At 60.9% G+C, this 26,895-nt stretch overlaps 1 protein-coding gene across 12 annotated transcripts in view; it reads right to left on the bottom strand.

Moving 5' to 3' along the window:
* Nucleotides 1-26,895, bottom strand: part of TNS3 (tensin 3) — a 150,864-nt gene that overhangs the window by 6,967 nt on the left and 117,002 nt on the right. For 10 of the 12 annotated variants that reach the window (XM_064482387.1, XM_064482388.1, XM_064482392.1 and 7 more), the window contains 9 exons: nucleotides 26,269-26,395; nucleotides 26,098-26,175; nucleotides 12,102-12,273; nucleotides 10,311-10,948; nucleotides 9,680-9,766; nucleotides 6,231-6,362; nucleotides 3,268-3,363; nucleotides 2,892-2,969; nucleotides 2,095-2,172 (listed from right to left, as the gene is read on the bottom strand). In XM_064482387.1, coding sequence (XP_064338457.1) covers nucleotides 2,095-2,172; nucleotides 2,892-2,969; nucleotides 3,268-3,363; nucleotides 6,231-6,362; nucleotides 9,680-9,766; nucleotides 10,311-10,948; nucleotides 12,102-12,273; nucleotides 26,098-26,175; nucleotides 26,269-26,395 — 1,486 coding nt within the window. The remainder of the gene's footprint in view (nucleotides 1-2,094; nucleotides 2,173-2,891; nucleotides 2,970-3,267; nucleotides 3,364-6,230; nucleotides 6,363-9,679; nucleotides 9,767-10,310; nucleotides 10,949-12,101; nucleotides 12,274-26,097; nucleotides 26,176-26,268; nucleotides 26,396-26,895) is intronic. The other 2 variants (XM_064482381.1, XM_064482390.1) reach the window with 2 other exon arrangements.

Here is a 26,895-nt window from a genome sequence, read left to right as displayed (position 1 = left end):
TCTGTATGAGGAAAATGGCTAAAGTCCCACTAATGGAATCAAAGAACTAAATAAATGGAGAGATGTCCCTTGTTCATGGACAGGATGACTCAACAGAGTCAAAGTGTCGGCTCTCCCCAAGCTGATCTGTGGAGTCACTGAAATTCCAATACTCTGCAGGTGTCAACAGACTGGTTCTGAAGTGTGTACGGAGAGACAGGAGACCCAGGGCAGCCAGCACGGGACTGAAGGGGAAGACCTTGGTTGGAGGACTGACACTACCCGCCTTCAGGACTTACTCAAAAGCTACAGCGATCAAGACAGTGTGGTGTTCGTGAAATAACAGACAGACAGATCAATGGAGCAGGACGGTCAGCCCGGAAACAGACCCACATAAGCACTGCCAACCGATCTTCGACAGAGAAGCAAAGACAGTCTCTTCAACAAATGTGGCTCGAACAACTGGACACCCATGTCCAAAACCATGAATCTGGACCCAGACCTTCCACCCTTCACAGAAGTTAACTCAAAATAGAACGCAGACCTAAGTGTAAAACCCAAAACTATAACTCTTGTAAGACAACAAAGGAGAAAATTTCGATGACTTTGGTTTGTTGATGATTTTTAGATACAGTACAAAAGCCACGATCCATGGAGGGAAGTACTGACAAATGGATTTCATTCCCGCAAAACGTTTTTTGCCCCGAGAGAGACACTGTCAAGAGAATGGGAAGACCAGCCACCACCTGGGAGAAAGTATTTGCAAAAGACAAATCGCACAGAGAACTGTATTCAGCACATACGAAGAGCCCTCGGAACTCAACAATAGGAAAACAACAACCTCATTAAAAAATGGACAAACGGCCTTCGGAGCCACCTCAGCGAAGAAGACACACAGATGGCAAATGAGCACCTGAGAAGACGCTTCATGTCAAATGTCGCCAGGGAAACGCGAAATTAAAACAACGAGATGCCATCAAAACAACAAGAGGGACCACGACCCAGCACACAGACGCCACCACACGCTGGGGAGGACGTGGGGCCACAGGACACTCAGCACCGCCGGTGGGGATGCAAACGGTACGGCCACTTTGGAAGACGGTTTGGTGCCTCCTTACAGAATGAACACACTCCTACCCTACGGTCCAGCATTTGGGGTCCCTGGTCTTTACCCAAAGGAGACGAAAATTATGTCCACGTCGTAACCTGCATGTGGCTGTTTACGGCAGCCTTATTCGCAACTGCCAAAACGTGGACACAACCAAGATGTCCTTCAATGGGCGAATGGACAAATACACTGTGGTCCGTCCAGATGATGGGATATCATTTGGTGATAAAAAAGAACCACGCCACAGAGCCATGAAGGGACATGGAGGGGTCCTGAACGCATACGACCCAGGGAAGAAAGCCAGTCTAAAGAGCTACGTGCTGTATGATTCCAACTATGCGGCACTCTGGAAAGGGCAAAACCACGGGGCCATCAAGGACCGGGGCGGCCAGGGTGAGGGAGGGGGGCGAGGGGGTGGAGCGCGGAGGCACTGCTCTGTGGGACAGCAATGCTGGACACGTGTCCTTACACAGCCGAGAGGGAGCCCTCGTGTAAACTGCGGGCGCTGGTGACGATGACGGGCCCCTGCAGGCTCAGGGACTGGGATGAAGGCTGTGCACGTGTGGGGGCAGGGCCACATGGGAAATCCCTGTACGTTCCTGCCAGGTTTGCTGTGAACCTGAACCTGTGCTGAGAAATAAAACCTGTTACCAAGTACACGGTGCTCCGGGGAGTCGCCACCTGGGGTCAGCCTGGGCTGGGGGCAGCGTGAGTCCCTCTGTGGACTCACTGGTCACGTGCACATCTGCACGCCTGCAGCTGGAGGGGCAGGTCACCACGCCCTGCCTCACCACACCCCCCGAACAAAACCCAGGACTCGACCTTGATTCCACGGAATTTGGTCCTGTTCAGCCTGCGGAGTCCTGGCCCTGCCCTGCCGCCCCGACCCCTGGGGCCCCCCAGCCCCAGTGCAGCTTCCCAACGGATACCTCCCGGGGCCCAGGGGGAGGAAAGGAGCCCGGCGGTGCCCAGGACCGGGAGGCGTGGGGGACGCAGCAGGGACCCACCTGCCCCCTGCTTCAGCAGCTCCGTCGCGGAGTTGGCCGCGGTCTGGGGAGAGCTTTCTGCTGTTTCCTCCAACGGATCTGCCGGGAGAAGCAAGAAAACACAGACATGGGTCCAGCTCGCCGGCAAGAACCCTCGTGACAGCGGGGACGCCAGTGACTGAGCTCGCGGAGAGCGGGGTCTCCCCGGGCGACAACAGCCCGGCCCGGAGAAACCGTCACCACGTCCGGGGCAGGCGCAGCCCAGCGAAACACCCTCCTCGTCTCTGGGTGAATGGAGACGAACAACTGCATCTTAGAAAGCAAGTCCGCTTTGCCTGTATTTTAAACGAATCGTCTTTCTGGACCAGGACGCGATTTGTGACCTCGAGGCTGTCCGGGGAAGTGGACGCCACTTTGTTAAATCTGTGTTGTGGGTGTTTTCACACAGACACCAAGGGAAAGAGCCGAGCCCTTCCCGCACCTCCGGCCAACAATATCCACAGCTGGTGATCGTGCAGAATTATAAAACTCACACGTAAATGGCCCTGAAGGTCCCTGAGTCCAGGCATGTTGTAATTTTGAGCCACGGGACTCTGCTCCTCGGAAACTGTTCCCAAAGCCCACGATGTGAAGATATGGCCGAGGGCTGTGGGTGCAGAGGGACCACCTTTTCTTACGTGACCGGGGTGGGCTACTCAGGGTGGACCCCCAGCGTGGGAGCAGAAGGAACTTCCGGTCTGATAGTTCTCACTGCATCTGTGCGGGCGGGCGAGCCCACCCAGCCAGCCAGAGCGGCCCCGGGGCAGCCGGCAGCGTACCTCTGTCCGGAATGAGCAGTTTGCAGGGCAGAGCCAGGGGCGTGATGGAGTGCTGGCACACCAAGGCCGTCAGGCTCCCTGCGGACGGGCGAAGACAAAAGAGGCGTGAGCACGCTGCACCTTCCGAAAGGGGGCCCTTCTATCTTCAGCAGCGCGCACGCTCCGTTACTGGGGGGCTCCGGGCAAAGCCTCAATAACTGAGGAGCGTGGCAGGTGGGGAAGGGTCGGGGGAAGGGGACTGCGGCTGGTTCTCGGCAGAGACGCCCCCCGCCCATCTGTAAAGGACCGGCCACACCGCCTGCGGGATCCGAGGCAGCCCCCACTGCGAACGGGCTCGTGGGTTCAGGACGCCGACCGCAGGCTCTCGGCCACTCACCGAAATACGGCTCGTTGGGGCATCCTTTCAACCGCACTCCCTTCGGGGTGCACTCGATCAAGAAATGCCGGACCAGTTCGTTGGCCAAGTCTCCAGCTGGGGCAAGAGATTCAAAAGGAAGAGAAGTTTTACAGACCGAGCGCCTGGGAAGGTGGGGACGTGGGAAGGAGAGCTCGGCCCCGCGGGAGGCAGCTGAGCTGGGGGGGGGGCACGGCCTGGATGGGCGGCCAGAACCCCTCCAGTGACCATGCCTGGAGCTGGGGAGTCCCCGGGGGACCGTTTGCAACATCCTGCAGAACCGTCCCCAGGGACCAGACAAGCAGCTAAGAGCCAGGGATGTGGACTCCAGCTCCTTCCCCTCCTGAGTGGGAGGCCAGGGAGACCCAGACCCTGCATGATGCCCCAGAACTCATTGTGGGAAAGAGCTGGGAGGTGCCAGTCTCCTGGGTAACTGAGCCCCGAGCCAGCTGCAGGAGCCCCCGGAGGGCGGGCCCCCGCACACCTGCGTTCACCCAGCCCACGAGCCCGGAGAGAAAGCACAGCATGAAACGCCAGGGAATGGCAGGCGGTCCAGGGAGGGAAAGCACAGATGAGCAGAAGGGACAGGAGCCGCCGCCCCGCGCTGACCAGCACGGCGCTCCTGGTCCTCCGTGGGGACGAGTGGGCACGACCACTCACGCTTCTGACGCAGGACCAGCTGGCTCCCGTGACGCATGTTACACACACAGACGGCATCAGCCATCTGAGCGCCGGCGCTGCGCGGGGCAGGTAGCCGGCAGGAAGGGTTCCGGGGCGCGAAGTGACTGCGGGAACCCAGCCGTGCGGCCGTGGCTGCCCGCTCCCCGGGGAACCAGCCGGGCGTGGGGACCCGCGGGCCTCTTTCCGGGTTTGGCCAGCTCTCCTCTCAGATCTGTCCCTGGGCTCTGAAATCCAAATGCCACATCCAGGGGCCGGGCGAAGCCGGTGAGCCCCGATGTCTGCCGTTGCAAGAACCCCTGTTTGTGGCCTCTGCCTGAAGGCTGAGGCAGGTCAGCCTGAGAGGTGGGCGGGTTGCACGCCTGGAGGGGACAGTTACACACCACCGTCCGTGTTCCCTGAAAAGTGATGCACGCAGGAGGGGAAAAGGTGGCCTCGCTTTAAAAGCCTCAGCGGAGGCAGAGGAGCCGGGCAGCTGCGGGGCTCTGGCTCCTGCCTCCGGACTCCTGCTGTAAGCATCAGCCGCAGGTTTCCCTGCAGCCCAGCGCCTGCATCCCCCACAGTCAGGCCGACGCAGCTCCTGAGCTCCAGAAGCCCTGGTTTCCACTCAGGAGTGAGTGTGTGGTGGTCCCTCCTTCCTTCCTTCCTTCCCGCCCCAGGCTCCCCTCTCCTGGCTGGTGTGCACACAGCCTCTCCCTCCCTCACTTCTAGCCACGGCCCCGGGCTCACCCCTTCCCAGCCCCTCCCCGCCGCTGCGCACACATCCACCACCTGCGTCCTGAAAACCCCTGGGCCACCGAGTCTCACATTCTGCAGGGTGTAACTCACTCCAGGCGCTTTTCCTCCAGGAAGCTTTAAGCAAAGAGTTCACCCAAGGACTGGGTGCTGGGTGCGAGCCCGAGGGAAGCGGGCAGCGGCACCTTGTTTAAACACCGGGGCTTCAGAACCTGCTTATTCTGATGCCCACAGCCCCCAGGCGAGCCCAGGTGCCCCCCGGAAGAGCCATGTGACGTGCTGACGTCCACAATCTCCATTTAGGGGGAAAGAGAGGTAAAAAAAAAAATCTCCTCTTTCTTACAGTTTGCAGCATAACGATAAGAGGAAAAAAAAGGCAAAGAGGAGGATGACAGAAAAAGAAAAATGAGAGTGTTAGGGGTCAGAGAAGGGAGGACGTAAACTATTTGCCGGAAGCCAAGCCTGTCCCCGAGGGAGAAGGCGAGGAAGGACCTCGTGACCCGGTATGCAAGCCGGTGGCATCAGCTTTAGTTCAGGAATTTTTAAAAATAGTGCCTTCCCCAGCTCTGGTCTGCAGGGAAGCCGAGAGTCAGCAGCGAAGGGCAACCTGGCGATTGGAGCTCGGTTTCTAGGCACCACTCCCCGCAGAGAACCGGGGTTCTGGGGAAGAGGCCGGGCCGAGCACAGCGCGCCTGCTGTTCCCGGGAGCTGGCGGCTTGCGGGCTCCCGGGGGGCCGCCAACAGGACACGGGGCCAGCCGGACGGGCCTCACGGGGCAGAGCCGGGGGACCTGGGGCCCCGAAGGAACGGTGGTGCTGGGTTACGACGCCCGGGGAGGGAAGGGCGTGGCGGGCTCCCCACAGGCCCGCGGCCCGGGTCCGCTGCACACCCGCCAGCTGCAGGACAACGCTCCCCTGGGCGCGCAGGCACCGCACACTTTCCTGGGCCTGATGATGTCAAGCCACGGAGCGCCCGTTACAAAGCAAGGGGCCCGAGTGAACCACACGGTACCCGCTGGCCCTCGGCACCGGCCAAAGCGCTGGCCCGGAGGGCGGAAGGCTCCGTCCTCTCCCCTGAAGGGTGACCTGGTGACACCAGGCCCGCACCAGCTCGCGTTCAATCCACCAGAACGCTCGGCTGGGAGGAGGAACGAAGGCCAGGCGTGTGGTGAGCCGCCTCTGGTGTAAGAGGGGGGGACACGTGTGCGTGTGTGCACTGGACAGAGAGCCAGGGAGAAGACAGGGGAACTTATTAGACGTTTACGCTCGGAAGTCAGAGGGACCGAGGCAGACAGGCTGAGAGTGGGCACCGTGTCCGGCATCTGACCCATGGGCTGGGTCACCTGCTCAGAGCAATCAGAAAAATAAAGCTGACAATCAACCTCCCTTCTTGAGCTGGGCAGCACTTCCTAAAACAGAGCCGAGACAGGAAATGCTGAGAAGAAGACCGTGAGGGCTGTTCCCGTCCCCAGGGCCACACGGGCGGGAAGGTTAAGCGGCAGGCGGGGCTGAGCAGAGCCGTCCAGGACCCACCTTTCTTGTTCAGCTGCAGGACGGAGGGCGGCGGCGTGGCCACCTTCATGGCCAGCCCGTAGGCGCCCCGGAAGGAGTGGCTGTCCCTGACGATGAAGGCCCCGGGCTCCTTGTCCTTCAGCATGGCGATGGCTGCAGGAGGGAAAGAGGTGTGAGTGTGTGCACGGCGGGGACCACGGCCTGCCTCTCCGACGGCCACGCCCGGGGATGGCCGGGGTCTGCAGGGGCACCAGACGGAGGTGCAGCTTTCATGTACACACACATACTACACACATGACCCCCGTCAACCCCGCAGCACCTGCGAAGCCCCCGTGAGCACCCCACCAGGAAACAGGCACACACGCCCAGACCGCGTGTCCCCACACGCAGTGGCGCCCAGCACCAACGGAGGCCACCTGGGCCGTCTCCCGGCCTGGCATTTCTCATGCGATGTTAGAAAGGACGTTGTCAACTTTCAACAGAAGGAAAGAAGTTTCTGATCGCACTTTCCGAGACCGCGCGCGTGACCCCGAAGTCACTGCATGTTGACCACAAATTCCCCCCTCTGCCCCAGGGAACGGCAAAGATGTGGCCACGGGTGGCCCTCCATCCGGTGGTCGGGGAAGATGTGGCTGCTCTGGTCAGTGGTTCCCACCTAGGTGGGGCTGTGAGCCCCTTTTCGGTGTGGTGGTCATCTGTCGGTCAGGGCCAAGGGCTGAGCCTGGCCCCGCACTCTCCACCCGCCCCAGGTGAGCGCTGACTGTCACTTAACAAGAACATCCCTCCCCGCCTCGCCTCTGGGTCGAAGCCTGGCTCCCGCAGGCCTTCCGCTAATGACACAGGAAGTAAGAGTGATGGGTCAGGGCAGTGGTAACCTCAGGCAACCCCGATGGTGCCCAGAGAGGAGCAGAGCCCAGAGCTTCCTTCACAGACCTGCACCTTTTATAAAAGACAACCAGGGATTTGAAGCGTAACGCAGCGCAGAATGGCAGCCCTGTTAACGCCGCCTTTCTGTGGAGCCCGCAGCTCTGTCTGCAGCGCGTCAGGGCCCAGGACACAAACCCGGGAGAGCAGGAAGCCCGTCTGCCTTGGGAAACACCCTTTCCCAGCCCCAGACGCACCCTGACTCCAGCCCCAACCTCCCGGCCTGGCAAGACACAGGGTCCCTTCTGCACTTCTCCGTGGGGCCGCCCCCAGCCCCGCGGGCGGGACGGGGCCCCCAGGCGGGGGCTCGCACACGGCACGCGGGGAGGGGCAGAGGGACCGGGTCTGGGGTGACCCTGACACGGCGGAGGGACCAGCAGCCTCTCCCACCTGCGCTGGGGAGCCCAAGTGGGCAGCGGGCCTGCGCCCCGGACGGAGCAGGGTCTGGGTCACAGGCTGTTTTCCAGATCTGGGGCTGAATGTGTACACTGTTATTCCTTAAGTAAGGGAATCTCACGCACAGAAGTCGTATTTTTTTCCGCTGTGACAACCTCACCAGCTCTGCCTTTCTAAGTCGTGACTCCGCCCCACGGGGGTGGAGACAAGCAGCCCAGACTCGTGGGGGGCAGAGACGGCCAGCCGCGGCTGCTCTGGGCGGCTCCCCGCTCCCAGCCCCTTCCCCAGAGGTCAGGCCGCCTGGGACACGGGGGCCACGCGTGGAGGGCAGCCTGAGGTCTGGGCTGGACTCACTGTTTCCTGAAGCAGACAGGAGCTCACACCCCCCAGGGCACCACCAGGCTGCAGAAGACACGCCCTCACCGCCTGTCTCCCTGCGGCTGCTGCATTTAAGGACGGGGAGCCGAGGCTGAGAGCCCTGACCTCCCGCCAGTTCCATGTCCACCTTTAAAAAATGCCAAGGCCCTAAGTGCCATAGTCACGTGACCAGCTGTGCCCGAAAACGGCCCCGGGGCCTTTCCCCAACTCCACCTCCCTGAAATTTCACTGCAGCTTTTCCAGGAAAAGGCACATTCCAGAGGTTACAACAGAACCTCTGGTGGCTTTCTTCCCTCGGGAGAAGCTGGCACCCCCGACAGAACAAGTAGGGGTCCATACAAAACACCCAGGACACAGAGGAAGCTCTGCTCCTGGGGTTCGGCTGGAAAAAATCAACACGCAGGCCGCATATCAGCTATTTTGAGGTGGAGGGACAGCCCAGAAGAAATGTTCTTAAATTTGTGGCTCAGACTGACGACCACAGTAACTCCACCACCCTCTGTGTGCCCAGCAAGGCCAGCAAGGAGTTGCCCTCTGCCCAGGACTGTTCCCCAGGCCCCCCCAGGCAGGAACCACCAGGCGAACGCCAGCCACGCCTGCCTCTTCTGAGTGCCAGTCCCAAACGGGGCAGGCCAGCCCTCCGCCCTGGGATGATGGGCTGAGCTCACGCAGACCCGTAGGAGGGTCTGCTGAGAACGTTCCAGAACAGGGCCCTCGACAAGCACTCCGCAGAGTCTGTGGGCTGGATGAGGGCCACGGTCACGGGGACTCTTGCCACCGGAGCAGGGAGGGGATTGGACCGGGCATCTGGCCACAGCGCAGCCCGGCCGTGAGCTCAGCCCGGCACAAAGGCCAATTCAGGGCCTCGGCAGCCCCCCAGGCCACGGGCTCCCTATATGAAACCACAATGGGTCCATTGAGCTCCCGGGAAGAAAGGGACATTCTTAGCATTTTTATGATCTGCTTAATTGAGTAGAAGAATTTCGAATAAAAAGTTGGACAGAGCTGTTCTCTCGCCCGTTTAACCCCTCAGATCCAGGCACTTTGGGGACGTAACCCCGAGAGCTGGTGACTTCCTCCCCAGGCTGAGGGTCGGCTCCGAGCAGCAGTGGAAGCCAGGCCACCCCCTTCTCAGCCCAGAGCCCCCGGGAAGCCCCCGAGGCGTTTCATCCTTCCGGGCACCCACCAGCCCCCCAGCCGGGGCCAGAGCATCCTCTCGGAGGGAGTCCGCTGCCCAGGGGCCGCCCAGGGGGCCCACAGCTCCACAGGCTGCCAGCCCCCACTTCCACTTGGGTTCTGGGGAAACAGCGCCCGACAACCCTAACTTGCTCTCAGTTCCTCCCACTGTCCTGAGACTGCACCCAGGGGCGCGGGCTGCGTGGGAGACGCTGGCCGCAGGCCCCATCGCCTGTCGGGTGCTTGGTCATCCACGTGGACAAAGGCAGGGGTGCGAGGCCTAGTGTTAGAGACGCCCCCCCCGACCCTCGGCCCCCGCGGCTCGAGGCCTTGGCTGTCTTCTTGTCCCAGTCTGCAGTCGTCACTGGCGACACCGCCCAGCCTGTGCTGAGGGAAGCCACCAGAAACTCCACCGCACACACCACGGGCCGCTCGTGGCCAGCGCCTCCCTCGTTAGGACCGAGACCTTCCAGTCCTGATGCCAAGGTCCCAGCAGTTTCCCCAAGGCGGGGAAGCATCTGTCCGGGCGACAGCTCCCTGGGTCCCCCGCCCAGTCCCGCCTCCTTCGGCGCCGAGCCCTCGTCCCGCCCACGCACCTTGTTCTCTGGAGATATCCGCCTTGTACCAGAACTTGGATGTGTCTTGGACAAAGTTCACGGTCACCTGCTTCTCACCTGGATTATCTGCAAAACAGAATTTAATGACAGTCATTGCGGAGGGCGTTCTTTCCAGCAGCCTCTCACCCCGCAGGGCGCTGGGAGTTCACAGTCCCACCGGGGCACAGGCGGGGCGTCTGGGGAGCGCACTCTATCTGCCTACAGGGGAGGCCCTGGCGCGGAGCAGGGCGTGCCCGCTTCATGGCACAAACACACAGTTGGCCGGGCAGGAAACCGCGTGGCGGGCGCTGCTCCCTCCCGCCAGCGTCTGACCGCCTCTTCCACGTCTGAACATTTCACAATTAAGTTTCTAGTGGCTCAGTCCCATGTGTCTTTGACGTTACTTTAGCAGAACAGGGATTCCAAGCGAGAGGAAGAAACCAACGAATGTCTGCACTTTCTGCTGCTGGAATCTCTGGCTTTGGGCTGGCAACACGGGAAGGACCCCCGGAGGTTCTGGATTTTTCCTCCAAGGAGCTCACAGGGCAGCCCAGCTGCAACCCCGGGGCCCGCCCTCGCCACGTGCGGGCATGGGCAGAGGTGGGCCTCCTGCCGGCGGGGACGCACCTACCTGGGGATGGCGTGGCCGCCTCCGAGGCCCTGGAAAAGTCCGGGAGGACGTTTGGGAAAGGAATGCTCATGGTGCTCCCGCTGTGAGGGCTGGAGAAGCCGCTGGAGGACGGGGAGGCCGAGCCGAAGGACCGGTCCCCCTCCGAGGCCCGCTTCTTCTCAGGAAGGGGCGGCTGCCCCGGCAGGGTCAGCCCTGGGCCCTGCAGGACCGGGCTGTGGTGGCCGCTGTGTCCCGGCACCACCGTGAGAAAGCCGTGAGACAGGAAGCCGTCGTCGGCAGGCTCCACGGCGGCCCGCGGGGGGCCGAGGGCCGGGGATGCTCCGTGGGAACTGGCCAGCAAGGCCCCCGCATCCCCCCCGGGAGGAAGGCCAGCTCCCCCGGGGGCCGAGCAGAAGCTCAGGAAGGCCTGGCCGCTCGGCGGCCCTAGTGCTTCCGGGGGGTCCGTCAGGGACAGCTGGTGGCCGTGGAAGGGCGTCTGGAGCTCGGCGGGCGGGAAGTGGGGCCGCCCGGGGCCGTCCTGGCCGGGCCCCGGGAACTCGCCGGTGCCCAGGAGGCTGCCTGCCGGCCGGCCGCTCCCCAGCAGGGCCAGCGAGGATTTGGGGCTGGTCTCCGCCCACGGGTGCTCGGCGGGAGGGCTGCTGGACAGACAAAGCAATCAGAGAAGGACCAGTCCAGGGCCAGGCCCTGACACCACCCAGGGTCCCCACCCGGCAAACCCCAGTGTCAGGGTTCAGGCCTGCCTTCCGGACCCCACTCGACCCTTCACCCCAGAGGCGCAGTGTGCAGCCTCGGGGACCCCGGGCGGCCCTGCCCGGCTCCACACCTGCCCTGCCTCCGCCTCCCTCAGCCCGCACCTGGCAGACCCTTCTCTTCTTCAAGACAAAGCTGTACTGTGTCCACATGCGGGGGAACTCCCTCTGGTCCCATCACACGGGCATCGACCGCATGTCTGCTTCAACCCCCCGTTCCGCTCTCCCCCCCCATGCCGACAGAGGTGCCTGCACAGTCAGTTTCCAACACGTGCTTGCCGGACACCCAGCTGGTGAAGGGGTACCGATAAGAACAGGAGATTTCCATGTCGGAAATCGGAAACGCCGGCATTAAGCATCTCAGAAATCCCCTTGCATTTAGAAACACAGAAACATTTCACTAGCAGACACACACGTGCTCTGTGTGTGATGTCAAGTCCTGACAGGAGCCCCCCTTTCTGTAAAGAGAAAGGGGGAGGGACGAAGGGGGGTTAGGGCTGAGCCCCGGGCCCCCACACACAAGGGAAACACGAAGAAGTGGGTCCCACCCGGAGCATCTGAATTTGCTCAACGGCAGTCCTTCCAGAAGCGGAAACAGGACGTTCCTCTGTCCGTGGCCCCTCCTTCCTGTTCCCTGGATCCCATGGCGGGGGTGTTCCCGCACCCCAGCACAAATTCCACATCCCCGGGGAAAGCAGGCCTCCGTGCTATGCAGCCACAGGCAGGTGGGCTCCCTCCCGGAATGGCTTCCGTGTCCCAGAGACGGAGGCCTGGCTTGGCCCCCGCACCCGCCAGCCTCAGCTCAGACCACGCCCTCCGGACGCCCAGCCGCTAGCTGGCACTGTCCCCGGACTCTCAGGGCAGGGCCCCCCTGTGGGCACCCCGCCTGCTGACTGCCAGGGTGCCCTCCCAGGAGTCCGTACCTTGACGGCCCCTTTGAAGACTGATGGTGGTGTCATGTGGGGGCCACCCGCCTCCCCGCCATGGCGCTGGCGCTCGGCGTCGGCAGGGGCAGCTGTGCTGGCTTCCAAGGCCCACTCACCTCTCCCTCCGCTGGCCGGGGCTGCCGCCAGACACTGTGCAGGAGGACATGAAGGCCCGCTGCAAGGAGGGCGCCGTGGGCACGTCGGCCCGGAGCACCGCGGGCGTGGGTCCATCCGGGCTCTCTGACATCCCCACGGAGTGACCGAGAATCTCAGCGCAGCCTCGTGGTTCTGGGGCGAGACACAGGGTGGGCTGTGAGGAATGGGGTCCCTGCGGAAGCTCTCTGCTGCAGAAGGTGACAAGTGCCACCGAGCGCGGCTGCCTCTCTCCAACACAAGGAACAACCCCAGAGGGCACCCGCGTCCGTGACAGCGCGGGCCCCAGTTACCCTGACGCAGGTGCCGCGCTGATGAGGCCGGCCGCCTCCACTCTGGGAAGGGCACGGCCCCCGTGCAAACCAGCCACCGGGCCCCCAAAGGAAAGACACACTTCGCATAAAGTTTTGGCACAGCGGCTGCGGGCCGGGGGCGCCTGACCTCCCTCTGTGCCCCAGGCTGGGCCGCGTGCTCTGGGTAACACTTCCCACCTCCTGCACAGCCCTGCCAACGACGTCCTCGCCCCAGAGAGGGGCAGAGACCACCCTGCCTGGTCCCCGTCCGCCACCGGGGAGCCAGAGGCCTTGAACCAGGAAAGCCTGCCTTCCGACACCCGCACACCCCGTCCATCCATCCATCTAACCACCCAGCCATTGCACGTCCCACTGACAGGTGTCTGTCCGGCTGACGGCCCCGCATCACCACTGCTTCTGGGTATTTTTTTTAAATGTTGCCTTTTTTAAGAAAAACCTAAGATTTGAGAACCCGACAGATCCACCGCACTCAAGAAAATAATGTTTTGAGAACAGGTTATTTTGTTTTCTGCCTTAGAACAAGGGGGGACTGATCAGAAAATACTACAAAGTTCCATCTCACTCGTGTTACTCAGTTCCAGGACCAGGACGGCACCGAGGCACGTGGTTTGTCCTTGGTGGTTTGTCCCCAGCCCCAGACCCGTTGGGAGCAGGGGGAACAGAGGCCGGACAGGCCTGTGAAACCCCGCAGTTCTGGGGAGGTAAAAACTGGGGTCCAGAACGACCCAGGCAGCCAGGAATTGAGGCGTCTGCCTGGTGACCGACACAAACACAGCAGCTGAGGAGACAAAAGCTAAGCGGGGAGCTCGGCGTTTCCCGGGGGGCGGGGGAGCTCAAGGCACTGAAGCAGGAAGAGAGGACTCCGCAGACACTGCGAGGATTCCAGGGCAGGTCCCCAAAGGCTGCAGCCCCGGAGGACAGGCACCAGTCACAAGTCAGCCTGCCTAGGGCTAAAGAGTCTGCCCAAGAGACGGTCCTGCCCTCTGGGGAATACACCACCGTCCAGAGCCTGCCGCCGTCTGTCTGTCTGCCACCCATCCATCCATCCACCCACCCACCCATCCATCTATCTATCCATCCACCCATCCATCCATCCACCCTTCTAACCGTCTATCCATCCATCCATCCTTCCATCCATCCACCCATCAAATCATCTATCTATCATTTTTAGACATTTGATATTTCAAATATTTAATAGAAAACCTGATCAGGCATGCCACTTAACAAAACAAAGAAATAAAAAGACACAAAAAAAAGAAGATAAAAAACGCCCACAACCAGTATAAACATGGGAGTTAAAAGACACAGCCTCTAACACACCTGAGCTGAAAATGTAGGAACAGATAGGAGAATTTCACCAGAGGACTGAATTCCATTAAGAACAATCCAGTGGAAACCCCAGAACTTCAAAACAAAATTAACGCCAGTGAGCATGGGGTCGGTGGTTCCGTGGGCAGATCAGACGAGGAGGAATGATGAGAGACCTGGGAAGTAAGTCGGATGCAAATCTCCAGGCTGAAGCAGCGAGAGGGAAAAGACGGGAACATGGAAAAGAGCAGAAAACCCCAGGGGACGTGGTGAAAGGTGCTGACACGTGCGTAACTAGAGTCCAAGAAGGGGGGGAGAGACGGAACGAGGCAGAAGCAGACTGGGAGAGATTTTCCCAGAGAGCTTCCCAAAACAGACCGAAGAAATCAAGCCACAGGTTTAAAACCAACTTACGGCTTCTAAGCAGGATCAGTGAAAAGGAAAGTACGCATATTCACTTAGTCGTAAAACAGGGAAACCAAAGACAGACACTTCAAGGGGGGGAGCCCAACGCAGCGTGATTTTTTTTTTTTTTTAACATTTAGTCAACTTTTCATCATGGGAAAGTCCAGGGCTGGTGTTTCATTTGTACAACCCACTCTGTGAGCCCTGGGGATGGGCGCTGCCTCCCGCACCCCCTGCAAACGCTCCGTGGGCACCCCGGGCTGCGCTCGGTGCCCGCCTGCTGCCCAGACTCACCCATGAGTCCCCAGAGCAGACGCAGCCGTCCGGCTCGCGCGGGGGGCGGCGCCCAAGCCAGGGTGACACCCCCGGTCAATACACACACACATATATACATATTCTAAGACAAATGTGTGCTGAATTAATTAACCAACCAGATGGTCTTCAGAGCCCACCCTTCAGCCCTGCTGATCAAAGCTGGGATAGGAAACCGGATGCTCAGTGTCGCAGAGGGCCCGCCGCACTCCTCCCTCACGTCTGCCTGGGTCCACCTTCCCCCTCAGGTGTGTCTGCCAAGCGGTTACCTGCCAGCACCGCACTGGGTGCTGTGGGAAACTAAGCCCCTGCCCGCCAGGCGAGCGTTTTGTCCACATGGGGAGACTGGCATTAGCATCACACTGAGGGGCCCATGAGCTTCAGAAAGGCCTGCGGGGGGAACTGCTTCTGTCTGGGGAGAGCTGGAAGGCTTCCTGGAGGAAGTGGTAACTGCTAGAAGCCTGGAAGGTTGGCGGGATTCTGACGGACCAAAAGCTGTGCAGGTAGGGGGGCGCTGGGCAGCTTCCCGGGCTCTGCGCTCACAGAACAGGAGCTGGCAGCTGGCGGGGGCTTCGGGTCAGTGGTTCTGTGAATCAGTGAGTGAGTCCACAGAGGCAAAGAGGTGAAAGGGGAAAGTTCAGGGCGTGATGTGGAAATATGGGTCGGGGGCTGGCCCAAGGCGGGGAAGGAGAGGAGCTGATCAGCCCCCAGGGTCCCGCGACAAGAAACAGCACAGAACTGTGGCATCAGAAGAACGTTTATCCGTCAAGGCCAGTGCACCTGCTTCAGGGATGTGTGAGCATTTGCTGGGCCACGCGGAGAGGTCGCGGCCCGGAGGGCGCGCACAGCCCCTGCTCCTGGGATCTCCTCCGTTAACGGCCGTCACAGCTCTGGGCCAACCTGCTCTGGGCCTCTTCTCAGTCCCGGCATCTCCCAGCTCCTCCTCACCATGTTCTCATGTTGTGCCTTCCCTGGTGACACCCAGGGATGGACGATGACACCTTCAGTTTGGAAATCCGCCTCGTCCCCCTTCCTGGTTCCCAGCAGACGGGGTCCTGGGGCACCGCGGGGGGAAGCAGGGAGCGGGCCTCTCCCGCTGGGCTCGGAGATGTCCAGCCCCCTCCCTGCACTTCCTTCACCCAGTCGGGCCGGGCGGGGGTCCGAACGCCGACCGAGGTTCCGTGGGAAGCTGGCTGACGTGTGTGCTGTCTGCTCGCCACTGTTTACATCACACGTCAGTTCCCAGGAAGAAAGGGGACTCGTGCTGCGCGCAGGCGGGGCCCCAGCTCCCGGTCCTCCACAGCCCAGTGCCGGCTGGAGGGAGTGGCCAGGCAGAAAAAAATGCCAGAGGGGGCCAAACATCACCCTTCACCCCCATGCAGCTCTTCTCTGAGACGCAGGACCCACCACCTTTAACAAAAGTCAGGCGCGTGACATTACAAAAAAAACCAAAAACAAAACAAAAATATTTCCTTGTCTTCCTAGTTACATTTAAAAAAATCTTAAAAACATAAAAAGTATTCACTTACGCATTAAATTACTCTCAATAATTAAAATTGCCGTTCAATCTTTTCTATGACTTAGCGAAAAAGAAAATAAATTTAGCTGAGGTGTACTTGCCCATCCAGGTGAAGAAACTTGAGTTTTGTTATTTAACTGCCTGGAAAGTCAGCCTCCACCTCTGGCCCGTAATAAACAGACAAATTCACGGTAAACTTTTAGAAGCGAGTGAGACTACCTGCATCTGTCTATCTATCTGTCTGTCTATCCATCCATCTGTCTACCGATCTATAATCCACCCGTCTTCTCCATCTATCTCTCATCGACTGCTGTCCATCTGCCTCCCAGATCTATACTCCACCCCCTGTCTCCATCCCTCCACCCCTTCCTCCTGGTCACACCCTGGGGTGAGGCAGCGAACTGGGAAGCTCCTGTCTCCACCATTTGAGAGAGTTCTGCGAAATGAGGCAGTAACACCTCTCTGGTCTCCTCCTTTCTCTCTAGTTCTGGGTGTGAACCTCGGGGCTGCTGGGAGGAGAGCCCAGACCTCCAGGTTCTGGTCGGGGACCACGGAGCACGGTGCCCCTCTCTGGGACCCCAGCTGCGTCACCCTCAGAATCCCATCAGCAGAGTCGATGCATCTGTGGGTGGGTTTGGCTCCAAACTCGCCTCCCCACTGTTTCCTTCTCCTTCCGTCTCCCTTTGTAAATCGGAGGTTTCCGTCCACAGGGGCATCGCTCAGTCTGTGTTTCATGTCTGAGCTCTTGATTTTTGCCTTCCGGTTACCACGAGTTTCCCACAAAACATCTCGTAGGTAAAACAGTCCTCTTCTCACTGCCAAACCCTAAATTTAAAGTATTATTTTAAAAGTAAGAGCATATGAGAAGTTTGATAGCAGTGATTTTTTTTTTAAAGGGAAGCTTATAATCCTCTCGTTTGTCTACAAACAACAGACCATTTCGCCAACCTTCTTTTAAGCAGGGGAATGAGGCACAGGCAGCCAGATATAAAGACAATTTAGCAGAGAAAACCCCCTAAAGACTGAAAAAGCAATGCCACAGCTGATTTTTTTTGATGAAAATCAAAGACCTCACAGAAGGAAATGATCACATCGACAGGTGACTGGATAAGGAAGGTGTGGTGTGTTTACACAATGGAATACTACTCAGCCATAAAAAAGAATGAAACATGCCATTTGCAGCAACACGGATGGACCTGGAGATCGTCATTCCAAGTGAAGGAAGCCAGAAAGAGAAAGAAAAATACCACATGTGGAATCTAAAAAAAGAGAAAAAAAGGACACTGTGAACTCAGCTACAAAATAGAAGCAGACTGGCAGACATAGTAACAACCTTATGGCTACCAGGGAAAAGGGGGTGGGAAGGGATAAATTTGGGAGTTTGAGATTTGCAAACGTTAGCCACTATTTATAAAAATAGATTAAAAAAAAATCAAATGCCTTCTGTACAGCACAGAGAACTATAGACAATACCTTGTAATAACCTATAATGAAAAAGCACATGAAAACAAATACGTGTGTGTCTATGCACGACTGGGACGGTGTGCTGTGCACCAGACATTGACACTCTGTAACTGACTGCACTTCGATTTTTAAGAGTAAGAAGGAAATGATCAATGGTCCCCAATGGATAAACACACACTTCCTTGGCTTTGAGTGAAAATTTTCCTCTGTGAATCCTTATGTCAAACAGTCACATCACACGGACGTGCCCTGTGGGTGAAGGCCAGCGGGGGGCCCTCCCGAGGATGAACCCGCTCCCTCCTGTCACAGCGTCCATGCCCTCATCCCCCCCCGACAGAACCAGACAAGGCGCCAGCAGCACGGACGTCGGGCGCCCTGTGCTGCCCACAGCCGGGGACTCTTCTGTGAAGTCCCCATATCCAAACTGGAATTACCCCCTCCAAAAAACACGCCACCGCCGCCTTCCTTTCACTCAGTAACACACAAGAACCGGAGAATGCAGGCAAAACAACCCACTACAATCGGGACCTTGTTCCTTCTTGTCTTTTGATGACGTCCCATTTCTGTTCAGAGGTTTTGATCCAAACACACTGGGAAGAAAACACACTGGGCCCCGTTCCACGGGTGCCGCGCAGGGAATCCTAATGTGGGAACAGCTTTCTCTTCACAGTGAGTCTTGCCCAAGCAGTGTCTGCTCTGCAAGATGCCCGGAGAGAAGCCAGCTTCTCCACTGATGACAGAGGGCACTGGCAACCGGCAAGGAACGAGCACGCCGCAAACCGGGCTCAGGAAAACACACCCCTGCTCTCCTGCGGGCTGTAAGGAGGAATGGCCTCGGGGCTGCAGGCCCCCCAAAGCCCGCACGCGGGGCTGCGGAATGGGGGCCGGGGAAGGGGCCCTCACGTCTCCTAGCCTGAGGCAGGACCGCCCTCTGGGGCCCTCGTACGCTTTCCTTTTTAGAAAAAGCTGAGCCGAACCAGACACAACACGCTTCTTGGGCGCAGTCACGGGTGCGAAGACGGCTCACGTGCGGCGCAGCCCTCCGCCCACCGCTCTCCGGGACTCTCTGGCAAAATGGGAGCGCAGTCCCCATGAAACCCTAACCCCAGGACCTCGCGCGTGCTAAGTGCGCTCTACCACTGAGCTACACCCCCCTCCACCAAGTGATCTTTAAAAAACGAGTATCAGGCCTGGGAACCGGGTTCTGGCCACCACGGAGCAGCCTGCTCCTCCCGGGTCCCGGCACGTCCAGCCACAGCCCCGGGCACCACACGGCCACGGGCATGGGGACACTGACAGACAGAAGGAAGGAAAGATGGAAGGATGCGGCCTGGGGAGGTGCCCTGACTGCCTCCCGGGATCCCAGACCGTCAGACAGAAACAGCTCCAGGGAAAGCCTGCGGCTAACCAAAGACCCAAAACAAACAAAAACAGTGTCGTAACAGCAGCAAACCTCGGCAATACCTGCCCTGTTCTGACCCAACACCCAGGGGACCCACAGCCTAGCCCACCACACCACACCGAGCGGAAAGTGGACCCTTCATGTCACCAGCACCCCCAACCCTGTCACAGGAGCAGTGGCCCTGGCTGCCCAGCGGGGCGGGGTCCGCAGGGTGCAGGGAGAGCTGGCTCCCCCACTGAGCCTCCAGACCGAGTGCAGGGCTGCAAGTCTGAGGGCCGGCCCTGCACCCACCACCCGACTGCCCCGGGGTCACGGCCGGTGGGAAGGTGCGTCTGAACATCCAAACACCCACGTGGCTCAGGACCACCGCTGGGCAGGTGCACTGCCTGAAAACGAGGGGGCAGCCAGAGCTTGGGCCCGCACACCAGAGAAGTCCAGGGTACAACTTACACCCACAGGCGGCAGGACCTTGGGAGCGAAGGGTCAGGACGGTGGGGTACAGACACCCACAGACACCCAGGAGGGACCCCGAGACCCACACCTTCCAGGACCAGAGCCTGCGCTCACCTTCTCAGAGCTGTCCGGGCCCCCTGGCATTCTAGGAGCGTGTCTCTGTGCGCCCGGACGCCCAGGAGAGCTGGCTGTCCCTGCGTCCCAAAGCTGTCACACCCTCACCAGGTCCTCCCACCCCTCCGCCCCCTCCCTCCACGTCTGTGAGGCCCGCCTGGCCTTCATGTAGCCAATCCGGCCCCTGCCCTGCCTGAGGCGACCTGCACATCAGATACCAGAGGTGCCTGGTATTCAGCAGCAGGGCTGGAAGGTGAACTGGTTCCCGGCCCCCTCAGGCCAGGACAAGGCGGTGACCAGACTGAAGCAGGACACAGGAGAGTGGGGTCCGGGGGAGGGGCTTCTGGACACCAGCGCCTCCGTGAACTGCACTCGGTTACCTTTGAGTCCCAAGATCAGACCTGTGGTACCGACACTCAGGTGGGCCGTCTGCAAAGCGGGTGGGACCCCGGGGCCAGGGCCAACCCCTGACTGGCCTTAACACCCTGTGGCCACATCCCCCTAGCCCCTATGCAGGGATTCCGACTCAGCTGAGCGCTTCACGCCTTTGGATGTCATTCGACCGTTTTCTTAAAATACAGGGAGGGGAAGCTGAAGGGGGCACGTGGGCAGCAGCAGAGTGACTGTGGATTAACAGTCCTCAGTGCGCGCACTGCTTGCCTAGAATGCACGCCGACCATCACGCCCAAACTCCACCCGGTCTCACTTTCCTCCATCGGAGCGTCCGCGGCTCTGAAATCACGAGTGTCTCAAAGACGTTTTTAAATCTGGGGAAAGTCACATATACCAACTTCCTTTATAGCGAGGACAGTAACAGAAATTGGAGAGACAGCGGCTTTTGCGGAGCACCTACTGCTGTACAGAAAAGGGTCGCCCCCTCCTATGGATGAGGAGAGCGGTGCTGAAAGGGGAGCTCAAGAAACTTGCTCGGGGAATTGCAGCTCTTGGGGACGGATGGAAATGCTGGCTGTCGTGACCATGGTGGTGGTTTCCTGGGTGCAGACGCCTCCACCAAATCCATCAGCCTGAGCATCTGAAAGGTGTGTGGTTTGCATACAGGAACCACACCACCGCAAAGGTGTTAAGAATTAAAAAGAAAAAAACAAAGTTGTTCAAACAACTTACTATACGTAAGGTGAACAGCACAGGGAACTATATTCAATACCCTGTCATGGCCTGTAATGAAAAAGAGTATGAGAATATATATATAAATGGATCTCTGTGCTGTACACCGGACACTAACACTAGTTTGTAAATCAGCTACACTTCATTTAGAAAGAATGTAGCTTGCTCAAAGGCGGTCAGCTCATCTCTATGCCTGGAAGCTGTGTTTTCCAACAAGACACCCTTGCCCCTCCACCAGGGAAATCTCAAAGTCAGCAGCCTCAACGCAATAAAACAGCCCTGTCCTAAAGGAACTGCCTCTTTGCTCCAAAAACAGCGGAACGCCTGCCTCGGAGGGGCCTGCCGGCCAGCTCCCCGTGCGCGGACGGGGCCCGGGGCCTCCGGGCTCCCGCCAGCCACCGTCAGCAGCAGAGAGAGACCGCTCTCTCCCTGGATGTACAGGGGCCAAAATGCTCTTAAATTCACCTCTGGAGCTGGAAAAAGATTTCTGTCCCACCCGGACAGTTTCTAGTATGTCAACACCCACATGGAGCGTGTGGAAAATTACTGCCATGCATACAGATGGCATTAAAGTGACGGGAGATGTCTAGAGAGACATTATCTTCCCTTCAGCCACGGATAAGTCTCCCACGCCTGGAAGGCACTGCTCGCAGGACGTTCAGGCTGGAGAGATGAGCGAGTGGGCAGCGGGAGCACCAGCCCAGGCTTGCTGCGCTGAGCGCGACTGCCCCTCTCCCCCGGAATCGCCCCCCGTCCTTCCAGCTGAGACACGCACACAGGCTGCATCACTCTGGCCAGGCCCGTGCCCGCCCGCCGTGGCAGCCTGGGCCACGAGCCGCCGGGCTCACCTGGAGATTGCAGAGGTGAGCCTCTGGGAGCCCTGGTGACAACCGGGCAGGTTACCTCGCTGACTGTGTGTTCTGCTTTAAAGTCATGGGCTCTAAAACCCTCCAACAGGCAAGGCAAGGCTCATTCAGAAGCCCCCACTTTGACCCCTAGGCCGGCTTTCGCGCCGAGTGAAGCACTGCTCTCCCAGGAAGCTGCAGGAGCACCGGGCCCTGCGTCCTCCCAGGGCAGCCGGCGACCCCTCCGGGCCGGGGAGGAACCGGGCGGGCGGAGGAGTGATCCGAGCCGGGAAGCAGCCGGCTCCAGACCGCACATCTGTAAGCAGGCTTCTCTCTGCCCCGGGAGCCCTGGCCGCTGAGACAAAGCAGAGCTTTCTTCTGGAAGGAGGCGCCTCCGACTGCAGGGCCGGGCGTCCTGTCCCACGGCCGTGGGACCCGGGGACACTGGGAAGACTGGGCCCCTCCGCAGCCGGATCCCCCATCGGGCCCTGGGCCCGCATCCCAGCCCCTCCCGCTCCCCTCCGCCCCCTCCCCCACCGCCGGGAGGTCAGGTTTCAGCCTCGCAGAGACGTGGCCAGAGGCTGCGGGGAGGGGACCGGCGCGTACCTGGGCGCCGTGGGCGCCGGGCAGTCCTAGGACAGGCCGGGAGAACGGGCAGCGGGAGGCGACCGCAGGAGGGTTGTCCCCGGAGGCGGCCCCCACCCGCCGGGGCCAGGCGACTCTGGTTCCGGCGTCCCGGGGGAGTCGGGGCGGGTCGCGGGGCGGCCACCTCCGAGGAGGCCCATTCAGAGGGCGGCGGGAGAGCTCGTCCGAGGAAAGAATCTGGCTGTCCGGGCGGCCTGCCCAGCGAGTGCCTCCCTCCGACGGCACGGCCGGCCCCGCCCGCTCCCTGCCTGGTTCGCTTCCTCTCCGTTTCTTCCCCCTTTTCCTTTTCCCTCCCTTTCATCTCTCCAGGCTCCCGGCTGAACCCTGCACCGCTCGGCTCCAGCCCACGGCCAGCGCCACCAGAGCGGCCAGCGCGAGTGTCCGTGGGGCTGCGACCCCAGGGAGACAGCCACCCCGAACGAGCCCCCCAAGGCCCCCGTCCAGGACCTGCGCCTTGACAGAGGCAGACGCGCTTCCCTGGGATCCCAGGCTCACAGCGAAGCCTCCTGCCCTGTCCCCTTCCCTGGGACCTGGGCACCGCCTCTCATCGCCCAGGCACCAGCCCCAGGCCTTCACTCCATCCCCTGCCTGGGCCAGCGGGGGTGGGGAGGTGTTCCTCCCGCAGCAGCGGCTCCCATACCCTCCTGCTGGCTGACTCTCTTTTCCAACCAATCAGCCGACTTCACCTGGCGGGTGGCTTAGCTCAAACACACTAGATCCCTTTCTTCCCTCTGCTCTGCTCAAGTTCTTCCCTCTATGTGGAAGACCTCCCCTGTCCCCAACCCGAAGCAATCCGGCGAGCTCCTATATACTCGTCAAAGCCCATTTCAAATGACCCTACACTTGGGACACTGTCCCCCCTCAGTCAGGTAAGTCCATGCTCCGTCCCTCATGGCCTCAGATCTGACAGTAAGAAGTCCGTTCAGCAGAGCAGAAGGGACTTGTCCTGGGTGTGGCCTCTGACATCGAAGCCCCAGGTGGTAGGCAGTGTACCATGAGGTCTACACCCACCTAGCACAGCACAGAGTGGGTGCTCACCCCTCGCCTCTCCTGCCTCACAGGCCAGGCACAGTCCCACTCGTCTGCCAAATCCTCATGTGGACGCCACGTCCCCTGAAGTCCTCCCTGGAAGAGGGACCCATGTCCCTCCTGGGAGGCCGGTGGGCCAACACTCGCCCCGCCTCCAGGGCTGCACGGAGGCACCGGGCACGGCGCACGTGGCGGGCTTCCAGGACACCTTCCAGCCACACCGTGCGGAGTCACCCCTGCCCAGCCCTGCCGTGACCCTCTGACCCACTCACCAAGCCAGTGGAAGCTCACAGGCACTCACCTCTCACAGGATGGATGCCTGGCCCACCTCCCCAAGTTCGAGGCCAAGAAGACCCCAAAGACCCTCTGCCCCGAGGGCCGCGCAGGGCACTTCCTCTGGGTTGTTTATGGCCTGCAGGGTCTGCAGGAAATGCCTGGCCGCAGCCCAGGGCAGGCCCAGCCGGCGGACGGACGGGCTTTTCCCGTGGCCCACGGCTCCCCGAACAGAGAGGAAGGCGGCCGTCCGGCAGGGCGGCCAGGCCCAGGAAGGGCTGAGATGGACGGCACTCCCCAGGGTGGGTCCTTCCCCTGGTGCGGGCGGGGCAGCCCACGGGGTGGGCAGAGGGGACGGCCGGGCCCGCTTTCTGAGATGCCACCTCTGTGCTGCGTCCAGCCTCTCTGTGACCAGGGCAGCTCTGGTGGGGACGCTTGCAGACTGGCCTGCCCTTCCTCCTTGTCCCCTCTGCTTGGCGGGGTGGGAGCAGCGGGGACTCGGCTGATGGCGCGGGCGTGCTCCAGGCGGAAGCAACTCCCAAGAAAGGTCACATTCAGAAAACTCGTCCCTAAAACCGTGCTGCCCCCAGGAAGCATCCAGGACCTGGGTCAGCGGGAGGCGGGCGCCCACTCACCCCTTGTGCAGTCACCACCCAGTGCAGACATAGCGTCCCGTCGGCAACGCCGATCCTCCCGCCCACGTCCGCGACTGCCGTGGGCCGGGCTCCCCGAAGGAACAGCGTCTCCCTCCCACTCACTCACGGGTGCTCACACCTTAAAAACAACACAGAGTTTCACCCGGAACCTTCTGGACGCTGGATGCCGAGAACATAAGGGTGAGTGAGGTGCAGACGGAGGACAGTTTGGAAGTTAAAGGGGGGAGAGACGGAAACCCCATGCAGGCCTCTGCCTCCTGCAGGCTCGTCCCCGCCAGCCCGCCCTCCCAGTGCCCCTGAGAACAGGAGGGCCGTCGGGGACAGCCTGCCACCCCTCCACCCCGACAGGCAGGGCTGGGCGCCCCTCCTGACCCACTGCACAGCGCAGCCACACCGGTGGTGACGTGAGACCGTGACATGCGGCGGGGGTGGGGGGGCAGCAACCATGGGGTGGGGGGGGCCCAATCCCTGGGAACCCCACCCCTTCCCCAAGGAGCTGGAGTAACCCTCCCGCCTGTTAGCATATGAAGTTATGGGGGCACCTCGGGGCTCATCTCAGTTTCCTGGACGACCCCGTGCTCCGGGGCCACCTCCGGCCTCTCCAGACGGCCTGCACTCTGTCTGTGGGGTGCGTCCCCCTGAATAAATCTACCTTCACTGCACTGCTCTTGAATTCTTTCCTGCACGGAGCCAGGGACCCTCACACGACGGGGCGCGTCCCCGGGGCTCCGCCCAGCCCTGGGACGTGGCCGTGCCCCGCCCCGTGCCCCCACAACCCCAGCCCCAAGTAAACCTCTCCCCACACCGCTGACCTGCGTCCAGCTCTGTTTCTCCCTGACCTCATCGGCTGGCTGGCTGGGGGACAACCCGGCACGTCTGGATTACGCCAAGCCAGCACCCGGTTCGTTCTGATGTGGGAACACACACTAGTCAGAAGTCAGAGCCCAGCTGAGACCATAACATCATAACCAGGCAAACTGGGAACAGCCACGGAGCCCCGAGTCAGGTCAGCTGCTCGAACCACCCGCATCTCCCCCAAGTGCAGCCCCGTCCTCCCCTCTTTCCAGAAACCACTGCGGCCCGAGCACTCCGCCCGCCTGGCACTGCTCCGCACATGGCAGCCGGACCAGCGTGTCTCCGGTGGACCCGGTCGTGGCGGCATGGCACCCACTGACTCGGCCCAAACCCACTAACTGGGTTCCAGCGAGCTGCCCATCGTGGGGGATGGGGGATGGGGCTGTGTGGAGACAGAGACGCCATCCCTTTGCTTCTGAGTTATTGAAACAGAAGAACACGCACGAGGCTACACACAGCAGCGCGGGCACCTCTCCGCCATCCTTGCATTCAACATTCAGAGGCGCCAACACAGCACACGCTTCTCCACACCCTTCATGCACTCACGCCTGCTAAGGAGCTGGCCTCTGCGTGTGCACACCGGGCCACACGGGGAACTTCACAGGGCAGGCGGCCCTTCTGTTAAACGATCCGGGATCTGGGTTCCTCAGGAGGGAGGGGCAGTGGAGCGGCCATCGTCCCCAGGACAAGAAGTGGCATTAAACACACAGTCAGCCTCCCACCTGCCAAAAGGTGCACCTGAGGGACCCCCTCCCCGCTTCCCGGGGCAGAAAGCAGCGGCATGGAGAACCCACAATGACCGAGGAGAGCGATTTTTAAATGGGAACATGGCTTGAGGAGCACCCCCTCCACCGCCCAACTCTGGACTCTCCAGGCAAGCGGCGTCCACCAGGGAGGCAGAGCTGAGTAGCCCAACCAGCACGCGTCAACGCTCCCTCCGTGGGGCGGGCGCAGGGGCGTGGAAGGTGCCCGGGAGGGAGCAGACCCACCCCTGTGCTGGGGGACCCAGGATGGGGACCACACCCAGGACGTAGGAGCCAGGACGGGGCCCCGGAGGCGGGCAGAGTCCGACGCCCCTGCAGACCCCAGCTCACCCCTGCACCCCTCCACCCGAGGGCCAGCTCCGCCCTCGCCGTCCAGGCTGCTGCAGTGCGACCCAGGCACGTGGCAGTGCGACCCAGGCACGTGGCGGTGCTCCTGCGTGAGAGGATGCCCAGGGCAGAAGAGAGTGGGGTCTTACCCTGAGCTCCTCTGTACAGGCTGGTACCGCCCATCGGGGGCCCCGGGGGGCTGAACGGAGGGTAGCGGGGGGTTGTCACTGCGGAAGAAAGCAGAGTGAGGCGCCGTCCATCCCTGAGTCCTCCCTGAGGGGCGGCCATCGCGCAGGCGGCCAGCTCTGCTCCCTCCTTACCGTACGGCGTCTCCGGAGACACGGGGAACGCGGGCGTGGGGGGCAGGGTCTCATTGCCACTGCCAGTGGGCGAGAAGACCCTGCCGTCGACCCCATCCAGGTCCCGGGGGTACGCGGGGATCGCCGTCTGGAAGTGGCACGGGGTGGGGGTCAGGTGAGCCAGCCCTGGTCTGAGCGTGGGCCCAGGAGGCCGGGGTGGAAACCCAGGAAGTGCAGTGGCTGTAAAGGCGGGGGAGCGTAGGGTGCTCCGGCCGGTGACGGCCACGCGGTGAGTGAAGCTGGCGGGAAGTCTGTGCAGGGGTGAGCGCCCAGGGAACGAAGCAGGTAAGTGACCTTCGCCCGCAGCGTGTCCCCAGGCACGTACGCACACGGCGCACTGAACCCGCAGCTCAGGGAAGAGGCTGCCTGGACCCGTCTCCGCTATGGGCCCTGGCTCAGTGCCTGGGTTAACATTAACGGTGACGTTCTCCTCCCCGTCTGCTCTGGGCCCCAGCGCTCCCTCCTGGACGGCACGTGAAACCTGACTTGAAAGGGTTCCTGGTCTGGGGGCTTGCCGACCCGTCTTACTTCGATTCTGATTAAAAGCCTGAACCACACCTCCCGGAAGATGCTCTGATGGTCTCCCCG

Source organism: Camelus dromedarius, chromosome 35 (genome assembly GCF_036321535.1).
Source record: "Camelus dromedarius isolate mCamDro1 chromosome 35, mCamDro1.pat, whole genome shotgun sequence".
Taxonomy (NCBI): Eukaryota; Metazoa; Chordata; class Mammalia; order Artiodactyla; family Camelidae; genus Camelus; species Camelus dromedarius.
The sequence above is the reverse complement of the archived record's forward strand: the minus strand, read 5'-3'. Positions and strand labels throughout refer to the sequence as shown.